Genomic DNA, 20,703 nt, shown 5'->3' with positions numbered 1-20,703 from the left:
CAGCTGGATTTGATTAAAACCACGCTGAGTGAAGTCACAGTTATAGGCAACCTTTGCAAATCATAAATGGATAACTAATGCATGTAAGCCGCCTTCTTAGTTTTCATTCATTTTTATTTTATTTATATTGAAAGTACAACAAGCCACAAGGGTTGTTTCCATTCAGTCAGAGCTGGGTTAAAAAACGCTTATGAATGGGGGCAGGAGAGAAGGCTCGAGGGTTCAAGTGCCAGCAAACCACACAGCAGCTCCTGCAGTCTATAAGTCAGTTTCTCCTTCTGTCCTCTGCAAACACTGCACACACATGGTGGTACACAGGTACACGTGCAAGCAAGACACCACTGCACATACAATGGCCCACGCCTTTAATCCCAGCACTCGTGAGGCAGAGCCAGGTGGATCTCTGTGAGTTCGAGGCCAGCCTGGGCTACCAAGTGAGCTCCAGGAAAGGCGCAAAGCTACACAGAGAAACCCTGTCTCGAAAAACCAAAAAAAAAAAAAAAAAAAAAAAAGACTATGAATGAAGGCTCTTCACTCTTCAATTCAGAAAGATCGCCCTGACCTTAGGGTATTGCTTTGAACACAACACCTAAGAGGCTCTGGAAGGACAGTATCATTTTCTGGTCAACACTTGCGTTTGTTTAGTATCTGTATCCTAACTTCTGGGGCTGTAATAGAACTGTAGCTGACTTACTTAAATAAACATGTAGGGCTGGGGCGTAACTCAATGGGCAGAGCGCTTGCCTAGCATACACAAAGCCTGTGTACGAAGACAAAGGGCAAGGACGCTGTTGCCTGTAATCCCTGCACTCAGATGATGGAGGCAGAGGGATCAAAAGTTCAGGGTCATCCTCAGTTACATAATAGCAAGTCTGGGGTCAACGTGTACTACATGAGACCTTGTCAAAAGCAAAGGGCCAGCCAGCCAGATGGTGCAGCAGATAAACATGTTTGCTGATTCAGCCTAGCCACCTCAAGCCAATCTGAGAACCTATATAAAAATGGAGAGCTAGAATGGACTCCATGAAGATGTCCTCTGAGACACACACACACACACACACTCACAAAATGGTATTTGCACACAGACATGCATACACACAATGGCATTTGCAAACCCACTTACATGCCTGCACACACACACACACACACACACACACACACACACACACACACACACACACGCGTGGGCAAAATGGGGCATTTGCACGTGCACACACATACTGATAAAAAACATTTTAAAGTGAAGTCAAATAAAAGAAACAGATCAGCGTGCATGATTTTTTTTAACTCCATGCTGCAGTTTCAGATCACTGAATTTTTTCTTAATTCCCATGAGCATTATTTATTTCTATGACTGTTGTTTTCCTTTTTCCGATCAATCAGTTCATATGTGGCCATCATAAGTAACTTGGGACACTTCGTGCCATCACAACAACTACAGTTTTGTCCCTTCAGGAATACAGCATCGTGCCATGGCCATAGCAATGCCCATAGCCTCTCACAGTCCTGCCAAGCTGTGGTCACAGGTGGTTTTCCAGGCTTATCTGTTTAAAAACGGCATTTTCAGCCGGGCTGTGGTGGCACACGCCTTTAATCCCAGCACTTGGGAGGCAAAGCCAGGCGGATCTCTGTGAGTTCAAGGTCAGCCTGGTCTACAGAGACAGATCCAAGACAGGCACCAAAACTACACAGAGAAACCCTGTCTCAGAAAAAAAAATTATATATATATATATATATATATATATATATATATATATATACATATTCTGCCCTAGTTTAAACATTCCTCTCTCTCAGTGACGGGGTACCCCTGGAACAAACCGAAGACTTACATACTTAAATTGTTAGGAATTTTGGTTCCTTCATTATGGTTAATCTTATGATGTGTCCTTTAGTGTCTCTTTTTTGTTTTAAATTAAGCTTTTCAATTTCTGAGGTTTTGTCTACATTCTAAGCAGGATTTTACTTTAAGATAACAATGTGTGTTTCCTCAGATACACGTAATTACATCTGACATCTCCTCTAATTATATCTTTTTATATTTATGATTATCGTCTGTGTCAGTTGTAATGATGATTAGAACTTGGGTGCAGGAAACACTTTTAGGTTGGAGAAAACAGCTTATTTGGAAACCAGGAAACGTGATAAGCCTTTTATTTAACATCATTTGTCAATTGTTGCATATTTCATGACTAACTCTTGGCTTTCAGCTCGCCTCACTTTCTTGTCTTCTAATTACCACTTCCTCGATGCTGGTTCTGATTTCGACACTGGCCAGCAGAAAATCGTTCATTTCACTCCATCTGTCCTTAAAATCTCAACTGCCACATATCACTGAAAGCGTTCTTGTTCTTTAGCAAAAACAGAACAGAACAAAACAAACAACAACAAAACTGTTCTGAAAACAACAACATTCTGCTTATCTCAACCACGACACACAGCTATGTTTAAGAAAGGAAGTCCACTGCTTATTGCTCATTAGTGGAGAGTCAAATTAGAGGAATGAATTGGAGAAAAGAACCATGATATGAATGGGCACATAGGAATTCACAGAAGGGAGGAAATAACTTGATCACCTTCTTTAGAATAAATGGTTACAATCAAAGATCATATAGAGAAAACTTCAACTGTTACCATCCATTTGGGTCTTCTGCATAACTTAATGCTCCTCTTTTTTCTAAATTACCATCTTTATTATATGTACACACAGAAGTGCCTTCCCAATCCATTTCTTAAAACTAAACTACCATTAAAATTAGGAGGGCTCTTCCTTTTCATTCATACTTATATCCAAGTATAAAACTCAGTGCTCACAATACACGAATTCTTTCATCATTTTAATAATGGCTATAGCAAAGCTAATGATGTTTTTCCTTTAATCAAATAAGCCCACGTAGAACCTACCTGGGGATGTCCCTCTATTTTCATAAGAACAATACAGACCTCAGCTTTATTTGCATATGTATTAATGTGTGAGCTAATATTAGCATTATTTTAATAACAGGCAAGTGTGTGTGTGTGTGTGTTCTCCTTAGACAAGGTCTCACTATAAAGTCCTTTTTGACCTAGAACTCACTGTGTAGATCACACTGGCATCAAACTCACAGATATTTATCTGCCTCTGCCTCCCAAATGCCAAGATTAAAAAGTACATGCCATCATACTTAGAAACAACAGGTAATATTAATGTTTAACCTTAGTATCTGAAATACTTCTAAGATTTAATTTTATATTTTTATGTGCATGTGTGTATAAATGTGTATATATATATGTGGGTGCACAGAGAGGTAAGAAGAGAACATCAGGCTTTTGAAACCTGAGTTACGTGTGTCTGAAGTCACCTGACTTAGGTGCTGGGATCTGAATCCAGTCCTCAGCTTGAAGCAGCAAATGTTCTTTTTTGTTTTGTTTTGTTTTGGTTTTTTTTGAGACAGGGTTTCTTTGTGTAGCCCTGGCTGTCCTCGAACTTATTCTGTAGACCAGGCTGGCCTTGAACTTAGAGATCCCCCTGCCTCTGCCTCCCAAGTGCTAGGATTAAAGGCGTACGCCACCACTTAACCACTGAGCTATCTCTTCTGCTCCTCAACTTCTTAAAAACAAGAAGTTATTACTTTAACACTATGACAATAAAAGTTTTCAAAAAGCATTTAAGAATGTTAGTGAATGGAGTTAAGCCAATGCCCTGTAAATATAAATTAAAAGTCAATAATTGTCTTAACCAACTCAAATATTAGATAATTTTCCCCAAAACAGTTCAAAATCCATGAAATGTTTCATATTAAGCTTAAAAAGAACAAAATCATAAAATATTCTAAGCAAACTGTTTTATGAGGCACTTCAGAGGTAGCTCATAATCCTCATCATTGAATCTACACTCTGCAACCAGGTCAGGTCCAGGGGGCTTCATGGTTTGTACAGAAACAGAAATGCCAATCATTTATAACACCACAGTCACCCAAAGCTTAAAGCACATGAAGATTAATGCAATGGCGTAATTCTCTGATGCATTACAATGTCCTGTCTGTTTCCCTAGTTTCTGCAATTTGGAAGGATTGAGAAAACAAAATCACACTGAAAGAATTAGAATGGACAGAAGAAATAACTTGCAGTTTATTGGAAGGTATTATTCTAATTATTAGCATCAGGTAAAAGGACCCTCCACACTGAGAAATACTCCTTTTTGGTTCTATCTACTGTTTTATTATCTTTTGGATTTAGAACATTTGTAAGCTGGGCATGGTGGCACACTCCTCTAATCCCAGCACTCTTGAGTCTCTGTAGGTTCAGGACAACCTGGTCTACATAGTGAGTTCCAGGAGGGCCAGGGTAACAGAGTGAGAACATGTCTCAAAAAGATAACTAAGTAAGTAAACAAATAAATACAACTTAAAAAATAAAAAATAAATAAGAGAAACAAAAACAAACATTTATGATAAAATGTCTCCAACATTAAACTGTAAATCAGAATATAGAAAACTAAAAACAGCTGTGATACACAGAAAAACAAGGCTAGAGATAACTTACCATATATTTCAAGTCCCTGGAGAGTCACAGAATAGAATTAGGTTGGTACAGACAGACACAGAGTAATTAGAAAAGGCAGGTCAGAGGTAAACCCAAACATACACATGCCATTTTTCCATATGACAAGTGTTAACATTTCAGCCCCATGAAAAACCAAGGGTCTTGGTTTTTTTGGATTTTGTTTTGTTTTGGTTTGGGTTTTGGGTTTTTTGTTGTTGTTGTTGTTGTTTGTTTTGTTTTTTGTTTCTTTTTTGAGACACGGTTTCTCTATATAGTCCTGGCTGTCCTGAAACTTGCTCTGTAGATTAAGCTGGCCTTGAACTCACTGACATCTGCCTTCCTCTGCCTCACAAGTGCTGGGATTAAAAGCATGTGCCACCACTGCCCAGGGCAAATCAAGGGTCTTGTAATAGCTAGAACTTGGGTTACAGCTTATGCATCTGAGAAACAAAAAGAAACAGGACCGTGCCTCATATCACATCCTACATTGAAAATTGGATTAACATTCAAATGTTTTGCATTTTTTTTTAAATGAGGCAAAAATATTTAAGACAATTTCTCATGATCTGGAGGTAATCAAACCATGTGAAGCACAGAAGACATCTCAGAAGTCATAAATGGAAAGATATTTTTGATTAAACAATTAACAATTTCCACTTGACAGGAGACATTATACAGAGAGGGAAAAAATACCACAGAGATGTTTTCACACATATAACAAACGATTAACACCGTTAAAAACTGGGCTCCTAGAACTTGAAAATGGAAAGATGGGCTATGAAAATGAGATGAAGAAAAAAGGAACCCAGACATTTGACACACAAAAGCAGACTTGGCCTTAGCGGCAGGAGAGAAAATGAAAAATCAATCATTAGAGACAATAAGGCTGGCAAGAACTTAAAAGGGGCATCCCAGGGCTGGAGAAAATGCAGGAAATGGGAGGTGGCTTGCTATTCCTTCGGGTAATGTAGCAATGTCTATGAAAATTAAAAACACACATACCGTTTGACCAAGCAATTCCACTTCTGGGAATCTACCCTATAGGGGAAAAAGGACCAGTATGTAAGTATGTAAGCACAGCGACATCTGCAGCACCACTGCTGTTGGGCATTAGGGCGGCAAGGGTGGTACTGAATACATGAATGTCCACCCATAAGAAACGAAACTGCCAATCATCTCTCATGCCAAATATTACGTCATCGTTCAAATGACTGGGACAGAGTTGTCTCCATCAAGTTGGAAGACTGGTGAGGTGAGAAACTCAATCATTAGAGACAATATGCCTAGCATATTGCCTAGAAGAATAAACGCCTAGCATTTCTGCTAAGGTGGGGTAGCAATGTACGTGAACACACTTGGGTATAAAGCCAAGAATGCAAGCGCAGAATAACCCAACAAGTGCCACATGAGTGATAAATGGAGACAGCGTTTATGTTCGGGCTGGCCCTCTAGTTAGGATGAGCACAGTTGTGACCTCTATAACTTTCACAGTTATGTTTGACGATGAATGTCAGCCTCCGTTAGTAGAAGCACCCCAGGACATTCGTGCTTCATGAACTAGCACCGAAGGGACAAACGGCTTTTTGTTGGTTCACGCTCATCTACCCCGTGTTCATTCTTGGTGGCTTGCCCACATGTACATTTTTGTCTGTTTCCTCTATGTGTGTTTACCATATAGTTTGGGCAACGCAGACTACACTCCATTTCCAGGGACTCCTAACCTGTTTCTAACTTTTCCATTGTCACTTACACAGTTGTAGATCTTCTAGTTGTCATGTTTTTCAAATTTTTAAAAAAATAAAATGTGAATGTGATTTCTTAATAATTCTTAAGATTATGTGTGTGTGTATATATATATATGGCAGGTCCCAAACTGCATTCTAAAGGCATTGGCTTTCTGTGTATTTCTCATGTGGATAGGAAGGAACAAATGTGTACACAGCATGTGGAGGCCACAGGCAATTTTGGGTGTCTTCTTCAATGGCTCTCCACCTGTACTGGCTGGTTTTGGGTCAACTTGACACAAGCTAGAGTCTTAAGATAGGAAGGAGTCTCATTTGAGAAACTTCCTCCATAAGACCCATCTGTAAGGCATTTTCTTAATTAGTGAATAAAGGGGGGGGGGGCCCAGACCACTGTGGGTGGTGCCATGCCTGGGCTGGTGGTCCTAGGTTCTATAGGAAAGCAGACTGAGCAAGCCATGAGGAGCAAGCCATTAAGCAGCACACCCTCCATCAGCTCCTGCCTCCAGGTTCCTGCCCTGTTTGAGTTCCTGTCTTGACTTCCTTCAATGATAAACCGTGCTTTGAAAGTGTAAGCTGAATAAACCTTTTCCTCCTCAGCTTGTTTGTTGGTCACAATGTTTCATCACAGTAATAGAATCTCTAAGACACTATCTATATTTTTGAGAAGAAATCTCTCACTGAATCTTGTGTTCAATGATTGGCTAGACTGACAGGCATTTGAGCCCTAAGAATTCTCCTATCTTTATCCCTCCATGACTATCATTCTAGGTACCCTCCTTTCTACATGGACGCTAGGCATTTGAATTCAGGCCCACATCTTGTGTAGTCAGCACTTTACAGACTTGAGACATCCTCATAGCTTAGTCAATTCAATTTTAATATCCTTGTTCTAATCAGATAGATGCCCCCAAATTCTTTTATTTCAATATGGCATTTAAGAACTATGAATAAGAAAACCCACATTCTTTCATACTTCAACTCAACTAGCCTAATGGCAAGAGCTCAACATATCCATAGTTAGGTTCAAAATTTAAAGTGGACCAATCAAAGGGAAACTATCATGACAGGAAAATAAAGGTTATCCATTGGGTGAAAATGAAAAAGGAAAGAAAGTGTCCTGGGAACAGTTGGCACACAGCAGTTGTATCAACCCAGGTCTGTATGAACAACACACCCTGGCTATTTTGGTATAAAGCCTAGGCTTTTCAGTCTTCTGTGCCAGGTAGCTTTCTTTATGTTATTCAGACACTTTGGGTTAGGTTTTCTACTAGCTGCAATTTTAACCTGACCAATCAATAAATTTCTCAATGGATATTGCCATGTCCATGCAGAATTGTTTTCTGAAAGGAACTTACTGAGTTCTTTCAAATTTCTACTATTTACTCAAGGTATCCTTGTGTTCAATTACCTTGATTTGGTAACATTTGGGAGAATTTTCTAAAAAATCCTCAGTGGAGATCCTCAGGCTAATACTTGATGACCCAGGACAAGTTTCTAGTGACCACACAAGAGTGATTCTCCTAAATGCATCGGATCCATGGATTCTCAGCTGTCACCTCTCATCTACCTCTACTTCTCATCCTTCCTCTCTGGATCATGTTTTCGACATGTTGGGGAGGTAACTGCTGGGAGCTGGAGATAGCGGTTTCCATGTACACTGCAGGACATTCAACATTATTCTCGGCCTCTTTTTACTAGAAAGGGAAAGCCTTGTCTACCCTCAGGAATTAGGACAACCAAAGATATCTCTAGACATGGTCAAATGTCTCTGGGGAAGGGAAGACAGCAAAATTACTTTGGATTTCCTCCTGTCCTAGACCAATGATCAATTTAATTGTACAATAGACCTTGCTGTGCTATAGGAACAATTCTTGGAGTGTGAACATCCCTCAGGTGTGCCCTGGAGCACAACCTTTCTGGGCCTCTCCTAGGCCACTGAATTCACTCTAGCCAATTTTCCTTTCTCACTGTCCCTTAGCATGGAGCCTGAGCTCTCAACTGCTGTCCTTCTTTCTGGAAAAAAAAATTACTGCTTCTTCCTTCCAATCGTAGATTCCAATCATTGCCTGAGCTGTTCCAAGAACTGCCCTCCCAGGCCTTCCTCTTGGACTTCTCTGAAAGGGATTTCCTGAGGAAGTATGTGTTCATTTCTGTCACTCACTCCCCAGTTGAGGTCCTGGATCCTGGGCCACTGGGTTCATCTTTATGCACCATCTGAAGGCATTTCCATCCCAGCCTCTCCATACTGGCCCGTCATCCCCTCTAATCCATCTCTAGGACTATACTTAATTGTAATTACTGCAGATCTATCACAGCTCCACAAATTGACCTATAGACGCCATGCAATGGCAGGAGAAAAGAAAAAAAAAAAAAAACCTCTTGGATTTTCTTGTACAAGTGCACAAACTTCCTCTAGAGTTTAAAAATCCCAAGCAGCTAAAAAAACAGCTTGGAAATGTATGAAGTTGAAGGATGATCAACAGCATCAATAGGATTCACTCTCAAGCCATGATCAAGATGTCGTGGCATTGGCATAAAGACAGATCAATGAAACAAAAGAGAAAGCCTTCAACAGACACTCACATGTGGGAACAAGTGAGCTTTGACAAACACACACAGAATTTCAAGCCAAAGGATACTCTGTTCAACAAAAGATACCAGTATTCGATATTTATATAGAAAAACAGGAACTTTCATTCACATCTCTCTTGATGGGTAAAAATTAACTCAAAATTAAGCACAGACCTAAACATATGAAACTTCTGGAAAACAGAGGAGGAAAATTTGTAATTGTGTACATTTCTTAGATTTAGCACCAAAGCCTTAAAGAACAAATTAAAAGGCCATCAGAATTCAAAACATTTGCTCTTCTGATTATAAAGAGAATTAAAAACTCACAGGCTAGGAGTCCTCATTTACAGATTCAACATCTCTTATCCAAAATGTTTGCAACTTGAGATGTTCCAGATTGCTGAATATTTTAGATTTGGGGTTTCTGGATTAGGGATGCTCAGTCTGTAGCAGATTTATTTATAAAGGCCAAAAATTATCAATTTCCCAAAGTGTCATCAAGAAGTGAATGTATAATCAGACAGTGACATTGCCATGCAACAGAATATTACCTAGCAATGGAAAGAATTAGTAGTAACATATGCAATATCGGTTAGAACGTGGATAGACTTCAAAATAGGTATATTCAGTGAAACAAGCCAGAACGAAAGGGGGGTGGGGGGATGTTATTTCCAGTAGCATTTCAGAACATTTTAAAAGTGCAATCTAATTTCTGGGTGGTGGGTGGGGGGTGGAAAGCATTGACAGTTGCCTGGCTGGGTACAGGGTGGAGTGAGTACTCCAAGGGACAGAAGGGACCTCGCAGGGGAGATAGGCAGTACACACTGCTGCTGTTGCTGGTGACTGCATGTGCACACTTCATTTCCTTCATTTTTATTCTGCAGCACCAAGGACAGATATGGAATCTCATGAACTCTATCACCGAGCATGCACAAATCCCAACTGTGGACTGGAGACTGTGTGCACTTTCCTCAATGCCGAAGAGGCTTCAATAAATCTGTCTTCTCAGTGGGAATAGAAATGTGATCTCAACTGGCAGAGCACGTGAGGTCCCCATGTTCTTGGGGACAGCTGAAGTGAGTTCATGCTACATGGGGTTCCAGGGGCGGAAGCAGCTGGAGGAATGGCTGTGTGTGATTCTGCTGTTTTAAAATTCTGCCATGGCTTCAGAGCAACAGAATTCCTGATGCTTTGGTACGTTAATGCAGTGTAGCCTAGGCACCTAGGTAGTGTGGTAGGAGATGTGGTGTACATTAGCCTGAGGAGTGACTAGGCGGAGTCTAGGAAGTGGTGAGCAGAAGATCTTTGCTGTGATTCGCCTCTTAAAATCTGCAGGACAACCACTGCCATCACTATTCTATGTTCCTCGTGATGTATAAATGCAACCACCTGGAGCAAATCACACAGGAGAAGAAGAGGGAAAGATGGGAACAGGCCAAACCAAAACAGAGCTGGTTTAAAACTAAGGAGCCTGACATCTCAAAGATAATAATTCCGTTATATGCTTTACCCAATGTTTATGACAATATGTGTCCACGATTTTACCAGAGCCACCTTACATTAACATACAAATCAATACCTTAGCATGCCACCTTAAAAACCAACACTGCTCCCCTAAGATGTGAAACCTGCACACCGAGCTAATTCATTCATCTCAGCACGTGAGGTCAAGTGCAGTTTTCAAACACCCTTCAGCTCTTCCAAGTGCTTCTGTAGCCCACAAGGATTGCTTTTAACATTTAAACTAATGTACCCTAGACACAGGAAAAAATAAAATAAAAAAGCCTTTGCTTCTTTCAGATGATTGACTCTTGATTTAACATACTAAACACTGTGCTTTGTATCCTAAACTACAAACCCCTGGTGAACACGTTCGTGTGCCCCTGCTAAACACAGACAAGTACTTGTAGCTTCAGCAAGGAGACCAAGGGAGGCAGAGAAAAGAGGAATCCATCCCCCACCAACCTGTACCTACCCAGAGGGTAAGTCACCATTCCCTGAACATAAACATTATCATTTCTTTACAGCAGCTACACTTGTGAAAGTCACATAGTGCTTGAAGAAAATGCCCTCTTCAGCTGCTTAAAAAAATATACCTCAACGCTAACCCCTGCCTCTAAGCTGACTTGTCTCATTAAAAACTTATCCACTACCACCACACTGAAGGCTACCACCATGGAAAATCCATGTGTAGGGGGAGCTGGGGCATAGCACCTGTGTCTCAGCAAGGTTAATCCTATGGATCTCGATGACATAACAAAAGTTAAAAACCAGTTCTTCTTGTGCAAAAAGGGTACAAAGGCCATCCTACATTATTTTTTCTTCTTCTTTTCTTAGATAGGGTCTCACATAGCCCAGGATGTCCTTGAACTCAGCAGAGGAGGCCCTGAACTTCTGATCCTCTTGGCTCCACCTTTCTAAGGGTTGAAATTATACAGTGCTGGAGACTGAACATAGCCAATGCTGTTGGCCAAGTACTCTACCAAATGGGCAATCTCCAGAGCCCAACACAACAGGGTTTTTTGCTTTGTTTTTCTGTGTGTGTGTGTGTATGTGTGAAAGTGCACAAGTGTGTACATGCGTGTTTTAATAAAGCAAGAGCACTTTCATGAAAACAAGTACAAAATTCCCAAATGCTTCTTAAGAGATTATATTATAGGCATTTCAAACATTTCCTGAAATTCTATTACACATTTAAATGTATTAGTAGGATTTGCTTTCTAGGGACTGGAGAGATTACTCAGCAGGTTAAGTGTTTGCTATGTAAGCATGAAAACCTGAGTTTAGGTCACCAGCATCCACATAAAAGCCTAAAGCAGCACCGCATGTCTGAACCCTGGGACTAGTTATTGGATCCCAGAGCTTTCCTGCCTAGCCAGCCCACAGCACAAGCACTGTGAGCACCAGGTTCCCAGTGAGACCTTCTCTCCAAAAAAATAAGGAAAAGAATGATAGAAGACTCTCAACATTTACATATACCCCTCAAAATGAGTGAGCAACCCCCATACACAAAGGCATGCATGCACATATATACACATACACACAGACTTTTCCATCTAAAATATTAAAATATAGCTTCCTATGAGAGACGCTATTTATAGCTACATGACAATCAAATTTATATAGTCGATCAAACTGTTTCTGCTCAATCATTTGTGTCAAGTGGACTATCTGTGTAGAATTTCCTAATGACAGAGAGGAAAGCATTGTCTTCTGGGTAGTCTATGAGAAGAAGCAGGGCTCAGATGCCCTTGGGAAGGAGTGTGGAATAACTAAAAGGCTCCAGGGCATGCCTCACCTTCTAATGTGTTAGTACAGGGCATCCTCAGTTCCACCTGGAAGAGGTGCCTCCTTTACATAACAATAGGTTAAAAGACAAAGCAGGTCTAGTCTTAGGGGAAAAAAATGTCCCAGCCAAGTCATAGAGGGTGAGGTCCCCTTTAAGGAGAGGAGAGAGAGAAACCCCCAAAGCACTTTTGATTTTCCCAGTTCCTTAAGTCTGACTGTCGCCGCTCCAGAGAGCAAGGAAAAGGGACTTGAAGCCTCCTAAGGAGACACTCACAGACACAAGTGAATCCCATTTCTGCCTGGCTCCTGTCTGCGCATCGGAGGGCCCGACTGGCTTCTACACAATGGGGTACAGAGAGAACAATACTGAATTCAGAGGCTGGCTCACATGTCCCGTTGGATGATGAATATATACAGGAGTGGCTAGTTAGCACAGCTGGGCACGATAGCCCCCTGACTTGGGCAGCTCTCACTGGTCCCTTTATCATCCTGGGGTACACTGTGTTCCTGGTGGTGCTTGGGTTTGGAATAGTTTGTCTGCCCTCAGCTGCAATGGCCAGTGGAAACTTTTAAGAACTCGCCCGACTTTGCAGAATATTAAAAGAAGCTTTGATGAACACGGTGAAGGAAGGCGTACTCCGTGAAGCCTACGCCTCGCTCCACACTACGGAGGTCCACGAGAAGAAGCTTTACATCTACGGAACAAAGATCCATGGGCTTGCTAACACTCGAGCATAATGGCCTCAAGATGGAAAGATCACACTCCAGCCCCGAGTGGTTGGCAACCCCAAATTCTGCTCCTGTTTCACAATGTACTAGTTGAGCCCAATAGGTCTCATCCCTTCTTAGTTGCCAGTTCCTCACTGATCAAAGAAAGCAAGTTTAAATAAAGCTTTCTTTAACGATTCCCCCTACTTTGACTACATTTTCCCATGTTCCTCAACACTTACTTGTCCCAAATCACCATTCCAAAAACTGACCTTCCACTATGCTGAAGGAGAATGGATTTTTCTGGGAAAGGGGCATGGGGATCTCGTACACGCAAGTCATGGTGATATAATGACTATCTGTGTCTGTCTCCACTGTAGAGGCAGAACCCTCCAGTTATCAGGGTTGGCCATTGCTGTGCTCAGTGCACAGTGTTAAGTCCTACCCAGAGCCACAAGGCCACCTGCCCCTTCAACACCCCTCAGAAAATGCAACAAAATAACACTAGAAAATGCTACTAAAATCATTTGGCTTTAGGAGTACTTCCTCAGGGCTGGAGAGTTGGTTAAGAGCACTCAGTGCTCTTAGAGAGGCCCTGGGCTCAGTTCCCAGCACTCACACAGATGTTCACAACCATCTGTAACTCCTGTGCCAGGGGATCTGATATCTGATGCCCTCTTCTGTCCTCCATGGACACCAGACATGTACATGATGTCACACATGCATGCAGGCAAAACACTCACGTCCATTAACAAAATAAAATAAGTAAATCTTTTAAAAGAAGGAAAAAAGATTACTTCTGTTGCCTGTTTGGTGGATTTTTGGCTAATCCATCAGGCTACAAACAAATGGCACCAGGTATGTCCTATTTCCTAATACTTAACAGATACACAGTACGTACGTGTGCCAGGCACAATCACAAACAGTTTACAATTATTAATTTAACCCTCTGGACAATTCCAGGATAGAGTAATATTTCCATCTTATGGATGAGAAACTAAGATGCGCAGAAGTTAAGTAACGTTTGGAGATCCCGGAGCTGGTTAATGGCAGAGACGGAATTCAAATCCAGGCAGTGCTCCAAAGCCTTATCCCGAGATTTCCTACAGATCAGCAGGCCAGAGGAGGTATCTGTCGGTTCCCAGCCCCTGTGGCCACACTGTATGAGCTGATATGAATCACCTATGGAAAACAATTGTTGGACTCCAATTTGCTGAAGTTATTCTAGTAAGTATGACATTTCTAACTCCGCTTTCATGCTAAAAGGTAGTTCTCAGCTGGAAATGGGTGTTCTGAATCCCCTGTAAGCACTGGTCTCCCGCTCCCCCACAACACACACACACACACACACACACACACACACACACACACACACACACACACACACACATTCTAATCTCCATGTTTAGAAGTACACGTAGATTTTGGGGGATCCTAAACCTTCCCAGGATAACCCAATCCTCTCCCCTGGAGCAGAAGGAAGGTCTTCCTCAAATTTCCACAGGGAAGCACCCACCCACTGGGAAGCACCCTCCCATCCCTGCCCCCCCCCCACCGCTCTGTTCTCCCAGCCTCCTCCCCCACCACTGCAGTCAAGCTCAAGCCTGAGAAGGAAGGCTGCAGATGCATGCCAAATGCCACGCTGGCTGCTCGATGAATATATAAACGCAACTGACATTCTCCACAGCCCGAATTCCTCTCTTTACTCTAGGATATATTACACCACCCGCTCCCTTTTTATATAAACATGCCACTTTAAATGCTAATTCAGATGCAACACTCAATTTTTTCTTCGTTTTGTTTTTGGATTTCTAACATTCAACATGACATTGGACTTCTATTTGGCTCTGACAGTAGATACTCTGAATTCAATATTTGTTGGGGAGGGAGGGCTAGAGAGTGCAACGGAGAAAATAAATGTGTTTTAACACATAGCCAAATATGGTTTATATGTCCCTTATTTTGCTTGAATTAAGCCCCTTTCTTCTCTTTCCGGAAATGTTACCTTCATCTTGCTGAAAATCTCACAAATCTGTTTCAAATCTATTACAAAACCAAGGAGATTCCTTCTCCCTCCATCCTGGAAATAACCTCATTTTTACCTAAACTACTTTGCGAAACAGCCAGGCAAGGCATTATGTTCTGAGTTTAAGTCCTTTTTAAAAAGTACACAGACCTATACATACCAATTGCATTCACCCAGACCTATTCAATGACTTAGAAGGTCACTGCCTCACTTGTCTCAGGGTGAGGAATTCCAAGCTCAGAAACGTCCTGATCCAGTGCAGGCAACCCAAATGCAACTGCTGTAAGACACACTGTAGTCTCAAGTCCAACATCTCAGCTCCGCCCTGGCTTCTCTCTGCTGTGAAGGTCCTAAGCATCTTTGACAGCAATCTCTCTGGGGATCACTCTCATTTCCCACTCCATCCCTGGATACCCTTGGCTCTGCCTACGGACGGCAAACAGCCAGGAAGAAATGGAATAAGTGCATTGCCTTTTATTCATTTGTTCATATAGCAACTGTTTTTTCAACACCTCAGACCTCTGGTAGACTGGCCTCTGGCCACTTTTGCTAAAAGGTAAGTGATAGGGTAACTAAGTGTGTAGGAAAAGTCTGACAGGTGTGCTTCGTTTTGTGTCTGTCTCCTTCACTACGGCTGAGGGCACAGGGCAATACCTCACCCACAGGTGAGGGCACACACTGGGGAAGAAGCGCTCATCTTGTAGGAGGAAGACTGCTTCCCTCAAGAGTTGGAGGTTGTGAGGCCGCCTGGCAGAGGGGAAGTGAGACTATGTCCAAGCTGACCACGCTTTGAGAGGTAGACCAGGAGCTGCTCTCTCCAGCCTGTGGATCCCCATTCTTGCCCTTCCCTTTCTTAGTCCGTTTAGGGGTTCTTTGGAGCTGTTGGGACTCTTTTTCAACCATCTGAATTTGCTAGTTATCTGACTGCAAGCTGGGTTCCTTGTCTTTAGGTCAGTTGAGCAAATCAAGAGCTCTTCTGACTTATGTAGGAATCTCTTGATGTGACAAGAGACCTTGAATTGTGTAATTTGTGTGTTAGAAATTACCAAGGGATGCTTAGGTTCACAGAAAAACAAGTGTGTCTATACGATCTATACTATAAATTATATAATCATGGGAATACTAAGTTTGTACTGTCTTGGGGCTCACTAGTGAGAATTCTAGCTGACTCTTCCTCTGTAAATGTATGTTGACTATCTGAGGATACATCTTAAATCAGTGTGTTCTCATATGCCATATTATGCATTAGCATATTTGTCTATCAAGGCTGAAGTGATGAAGGCTGAAAAATCTGATGTAGCAACACTCCCTTAGAGGTTTACTAACAGGAGGGATTTCTGGACTCTCAAGAGAAAGAGGCTCCCTTTGGCCCACTCTGGGTGTTTCTAGGTGACTAGGACCTTAATAGAGGTATCAGAGGTGTAGGATGCCATGATGTGTAGCATGTTCAGATAGATTTACACGAAAAGAACAATGAACTTGACTTCTAGGAATAACTTGGGAGTTGTATGATATTTTGTTTGTGTTTTGACAAATAAAGCTTGCCTGAAGATCAGAGGCCAGAGTTAACCACTAGTTAACCATAGGGGCCAGGCAGTGGTGGCACACAACTTTAATCCCAGCACTTGGGAGGAGGAAGCTGGAAGATCAGGAGTTCAAAGCCACCCTGGGCTACACTAGATTGAACCAGTCTAAAAGAGAAACAGAACCTTTAGTCCCAGCACCACGGAGGTGGAGACAGGATCTCAATGCCCATTCAGTCTGAGAATTCCTAGAGACAGGATCACCCCATGCCATTTGGTCTGAGATTTCTTTAGAGGTAAGAAGTTACTGGTGGCTGGCTGCTCTGCTTCTCTGATCTTTCAGCCTTCACCTTAGATATCTGACTCTGGGTTTTTATTGTTAAGACTAATTAGGATCGTGCTTCACTGGGGGTGGGGGTCAATGGGTCCCTTTTTTGCTTATGTTTCCAATATGGCTACCTTGAAAACATCCTTTCTACTTCTTACAATTACTTGCCTCTTCAACTGGCAGATGGGGATGGGTGGCCAAACCTAGCATGTTGAGGCAGCCAGAGTCCCAAGTTTTTAATCTAAAACATCAGTCACATGGCCAGCTCACCAGAAGGCTCCCATTAATGAGACTTCTGCTACAGTCAAAGGCAGGTACATGTAAGTAAAGTATCACAGGGAAAATATCTTCAAGGTTCACATGAATGAATTTCTGGTTCTAGGAAGTATAGCATCACAGTAGCTGTGAGGGAGATGGGCACTGATTTACATATAGGTTAGGAGCTGGGCTTCCTACAGGACCATTTAGATCCTGATATATGTACGTCTAGCATGGCCAGCATTAGCGGGCCACAGCTACTTTCAGGAAAGGGAAAGGACAAGGTGAACGGAGAAGAAACGGAAGTCGATGAAGACGCCAGTGTTGCCGCTAGACCCAGTGATGAAAACGGGACAAGGCCCCACAACCGACTCCCAGGAGCCATTCCTCAGCATGTACACAACCTTTCTAGAGCTGCCACGCACATTAGGAGCTGCTCCTACTTCAGGATCCTACTGCTGGGTACCCCTAAAAGGCATCGCTAACGCTTTTGTGGCCAAAGACTATGAAGCTGAGAAACCATCCAAGTATCATTCATTGTTTCTACAAAAATAAACTGGCAACTGCCATGACTTCACAGATTCCCAGGCCCACAGGGTTCCATGCATGAACATGGCAGAGCTCATAATTAGACAAGGTGGAGAAGGCCATGGCAAATAGCAGGGAGACTCTACGGCGAGGAATAGAGAGCACAATTTCTTTGGCTTTGTGGAGAATTCTGAAAGCCTGTTTAAAAAAAAAGCTGGAGGGGAGGAGGTAGGAAGAACTGGCTCCAGCCAATTTCCTGCTCCTCTCTCCAGGGCTTAAACACTACAGAGGCACTCTAGGGAACTCCAAGAGAGAGAGAGGAAAAAAAAAAAAAAGCCTCTATCCTAGGGAGCTTTATTTAGGCAATTAACAAAACACAAAGGGAGCCTTTAAAAATCAGCAGCAACTGCCAGGGATGCCTGGCTTTTGTTCCTAACTACCCATCAGTTCACATCTTTGCCTTTTTCACTTTTTCCACTTTCTTTGTCTGGAAACAAACTCCTCTGGGACAGCGTCCTATTTAAAAATGTCAGGCAAGGCCTCAATAGGAGACCAGCAATACTAATGCAGAGATGGTGACCAGCCAAATAAAAATCACGTCAAGAGAGTCTGTGTGTCCCAGGCTGAATTTATGACACAAAGGACAGGGAATCTGCCATTCAGCCAGAGGATCTCTGTCCTAGCAGACAGGTTTGGTGACAGGGTCTACAGACCCCCAGCAGAAGGCTGCCTGACTAGTGGGAGGTAGGCGTGTGTCTATTCCACAAACAGCAATATTGGAAACATTACTGAATCAGGCATTCTCTGGGCAGGAAGAACAGCCAGAGTCAAGTTCTGAAGCTCAGAGTTATAATCCATCACCATAAATGCAATGATCTCATTTTTCTCCCTGCCTGCCTTCAGGCAGCGTATCAAAAGCGATTTTAAGAGCCCTGAAACCTATCCACACAATTCAGTGTATGTGCTGGCATTAGCCAATAGTGTCCAACATAGGGAACTTACAAGTATTATGAAACTGGACTCATTTGGGGTGATCTTCAGCAAGAGATCAAAATACCACCAAGAAACAAAAAAAACAGTTATGCCACATTCTCATATTTGAAAAAGATTTTTTAAATATAATATCTACATAAGTTATTTCTAACCCTGGGGAAAGGCTTGATTAAATGTTTGAAGTGTACTTTCACCCAATCAAGACTGTTGTCATAGAAGATGTAATATAAGCACCTACACACTCACCAGCACAGCCACATTAGTGGTGCATGAAGCTCCCTCTGAGAGCCACATGAACTCCATCTCTGTCATTTCCTATAGTAGCAAATTTTCATACAGAGCTGCTTCCCATGCATGCCTTACACTTCTATGGTTAAGTGTATTTAGAAATGCTAGACCCTATGTAACCTATAAGCCCCACCTGCCCAAAGACCAGCTAACTTCCTGGAATGCTATGAGTTGTAGTTCAATGTTAGACCCTATGTAACCTATAAGCCCCACCTGCCCAAAGACCAGCTAACTTCCTGGAATGCTAGGAGTTGTAGTTCAATATTAGACCTTATGTAACCTATAAGCCCCACCTGCCCAAAGACCAGCTAACTTCCTGGAATGCTAGGAGTTATAGTTCAATATTAGACCTTATGTAACCTATAAGCCCCACCTGCCCAAAGACCAGGTAACTTTCTGGAATGCTAGGAGTTGTAGTTCAATGTTAGACCTTATGTAACCTATAAGCCCCATCTGCCCAAAGACCAGGTAACTTTCTGAAATGCTGGGAGTTCTTGGAAAATAACAACAAAGCCTCATGAGAAAGTACCATGGCCTATGGGTTTTATCAATATAAGTTCCCCCGCCCCACCTACCTACACACACACACACACACACACACACACACACACACACACACACACACAAAACACATGCCTCAAAGCCATTCAGCTGGAAAGTTTCCAAGTGATAGTCCTGACCAAAGTCCATCTTGGTCAATATTTCACATTTTAATAAAAGCCTGCTTTAATTTGGCCAAAATGGTGGAACTGGTTTGTCTCTGGCAAATTTCAGGGTTAACAAAAAGAGCAGAAATCTGTTGTATACTTTTACATTTTATAATGTAAATGCTGCCTTCTCTCTGGGACTTGTCCATCACAGTATTAGTCTCAATATCTAACCTGTTATATAGTACTCCTCTGCATAGTTCTTCCAACAGCATGATTTTGATAGACTGCTGGGTGAGAAGGAAATAGAGTGTGGTAACTTAAGTTCCAAGGAAATGGGAGGAAAGAATGGCTCTGAGAATCAGGGAACCAAAGCCTCCATTGAATTGAAAAGAGAAACTCAAATCCACCTAATACAGCAGTCTGGAGCAGAGATAAGATTTGAGGCCTTAAAGAAGATTAGAGTACTGGAAAGCCTCAGGGGAAACTTAGCAGAGGTCACTTTTTATCTAGTAACATCTTGCCTAGAAGGTAGCTCCCTGCTTTTCCTGCCTCTTGCTCTTTGCACTAGAGAATAAAGGTCTTAATCATCTCTTCCACCTTTAAAACTTTATATAAGGCCACATAGTCTTCATGTTGGCTCTCATCGAAATGATTGCAAGCAAAATATTAGAGGAGATGGGAATTATATTTTCTAGAAAATACCATTTGCTTTTATGATCTCCCAATCATGAGGAAGCATATTATCTTTTATTTATGAAAATTTTATTTTTAAATGTAGCATATGTGTGCTTCTAGGACTGCATAGATAAAAGTTATTTTTTAGCTTATTCACAACAACACTCAAAAATTACAAACAAAGCTAACAAATCCTATCAGTTTCAAAGTGATGGTAATGCAATTTTAAAGTAACAAACACCTTCAAGATAACACAAATTAGAAGCAGCAGACACTTCAGACTAAAGTGACCTCTTCTGAGGGCACAGCCCCTCTGACAGGTTCAGTCAGTGGCTTTGGGAGCAGGGACCCTAAGGCCTATGCTGAGGCCTGAGCAGTTTGCTAACATGGAAAGTGAGGGACTCACCCCAGCAGCAGGAGGGGCGGGGGCTGGGGAGACCCAGTCTTCCTGCAGAAGAGCAAAGGAGTTGAAAGCATCCCTAGGAGGCATTTCTGCAGTAAACAGGGTGACAGGCGCTGGTAGAACAGTCACGGCCTGTGACAAGACTGAGGCCAGCACCTAACAAGGCTACGCTGTCCTCCTTCATGAGCTTCCTCC

The 20,703-nt window shown here is 42.2% G+C and overlaps 1 protein-coding gene across 5 annotated transcripts in view; it reads right to left on the bottom strand.

Moving 5' to 3' along the window:
* Mast4 (microtubule associated serine/threonine kinase family member 4) overlaps positions 1-20,703 on the bottom strand; it is a 594,548-nt gene that overhangs the window by 256,096 nt on the left and 317,749 nt on the right. For 3 of the 5 annotated variants that reach the window (XM_042261716.2, XM_076552170.1, XM_076552168.1), the window contains one exon: positions 5,527-5,562. The exons of the other annotated variants lie outside the window; for them this stretch is intronic. In XM_042261716.2, the coding sequence (XP_042117650.1) occupies positions 5,527-5,562 (36 nt within the window). The remainder of the gene's footprint in view (positions 1-5,526; positions 5,563-20,703) is intronic. 5 annotated transcript variants of the gene reach the window in all.

Source organism: Peromyscus maniculatus, chromosome 15 (genome assembly GCF_049852395.1).
Source record: "Peromyscus maniculatus bairdii isolate BWxNUB_F1_BW_parent chromosome 15, HU_Pman_BW_mat_3.1, whole genome shotgun sequence".
Taxonomy (NCBI): domain Eukaryota; kingdom Metazoa; phylum Chordata; class Mammalia; order Rodentia; family Cricetidae; genus Peromyscus; species Peromyscus maniculatus.
Note: the sequence above shows the minus strand (reverse complement) of the source record. Positions and strands in the feature narration are given on the sequence as shown.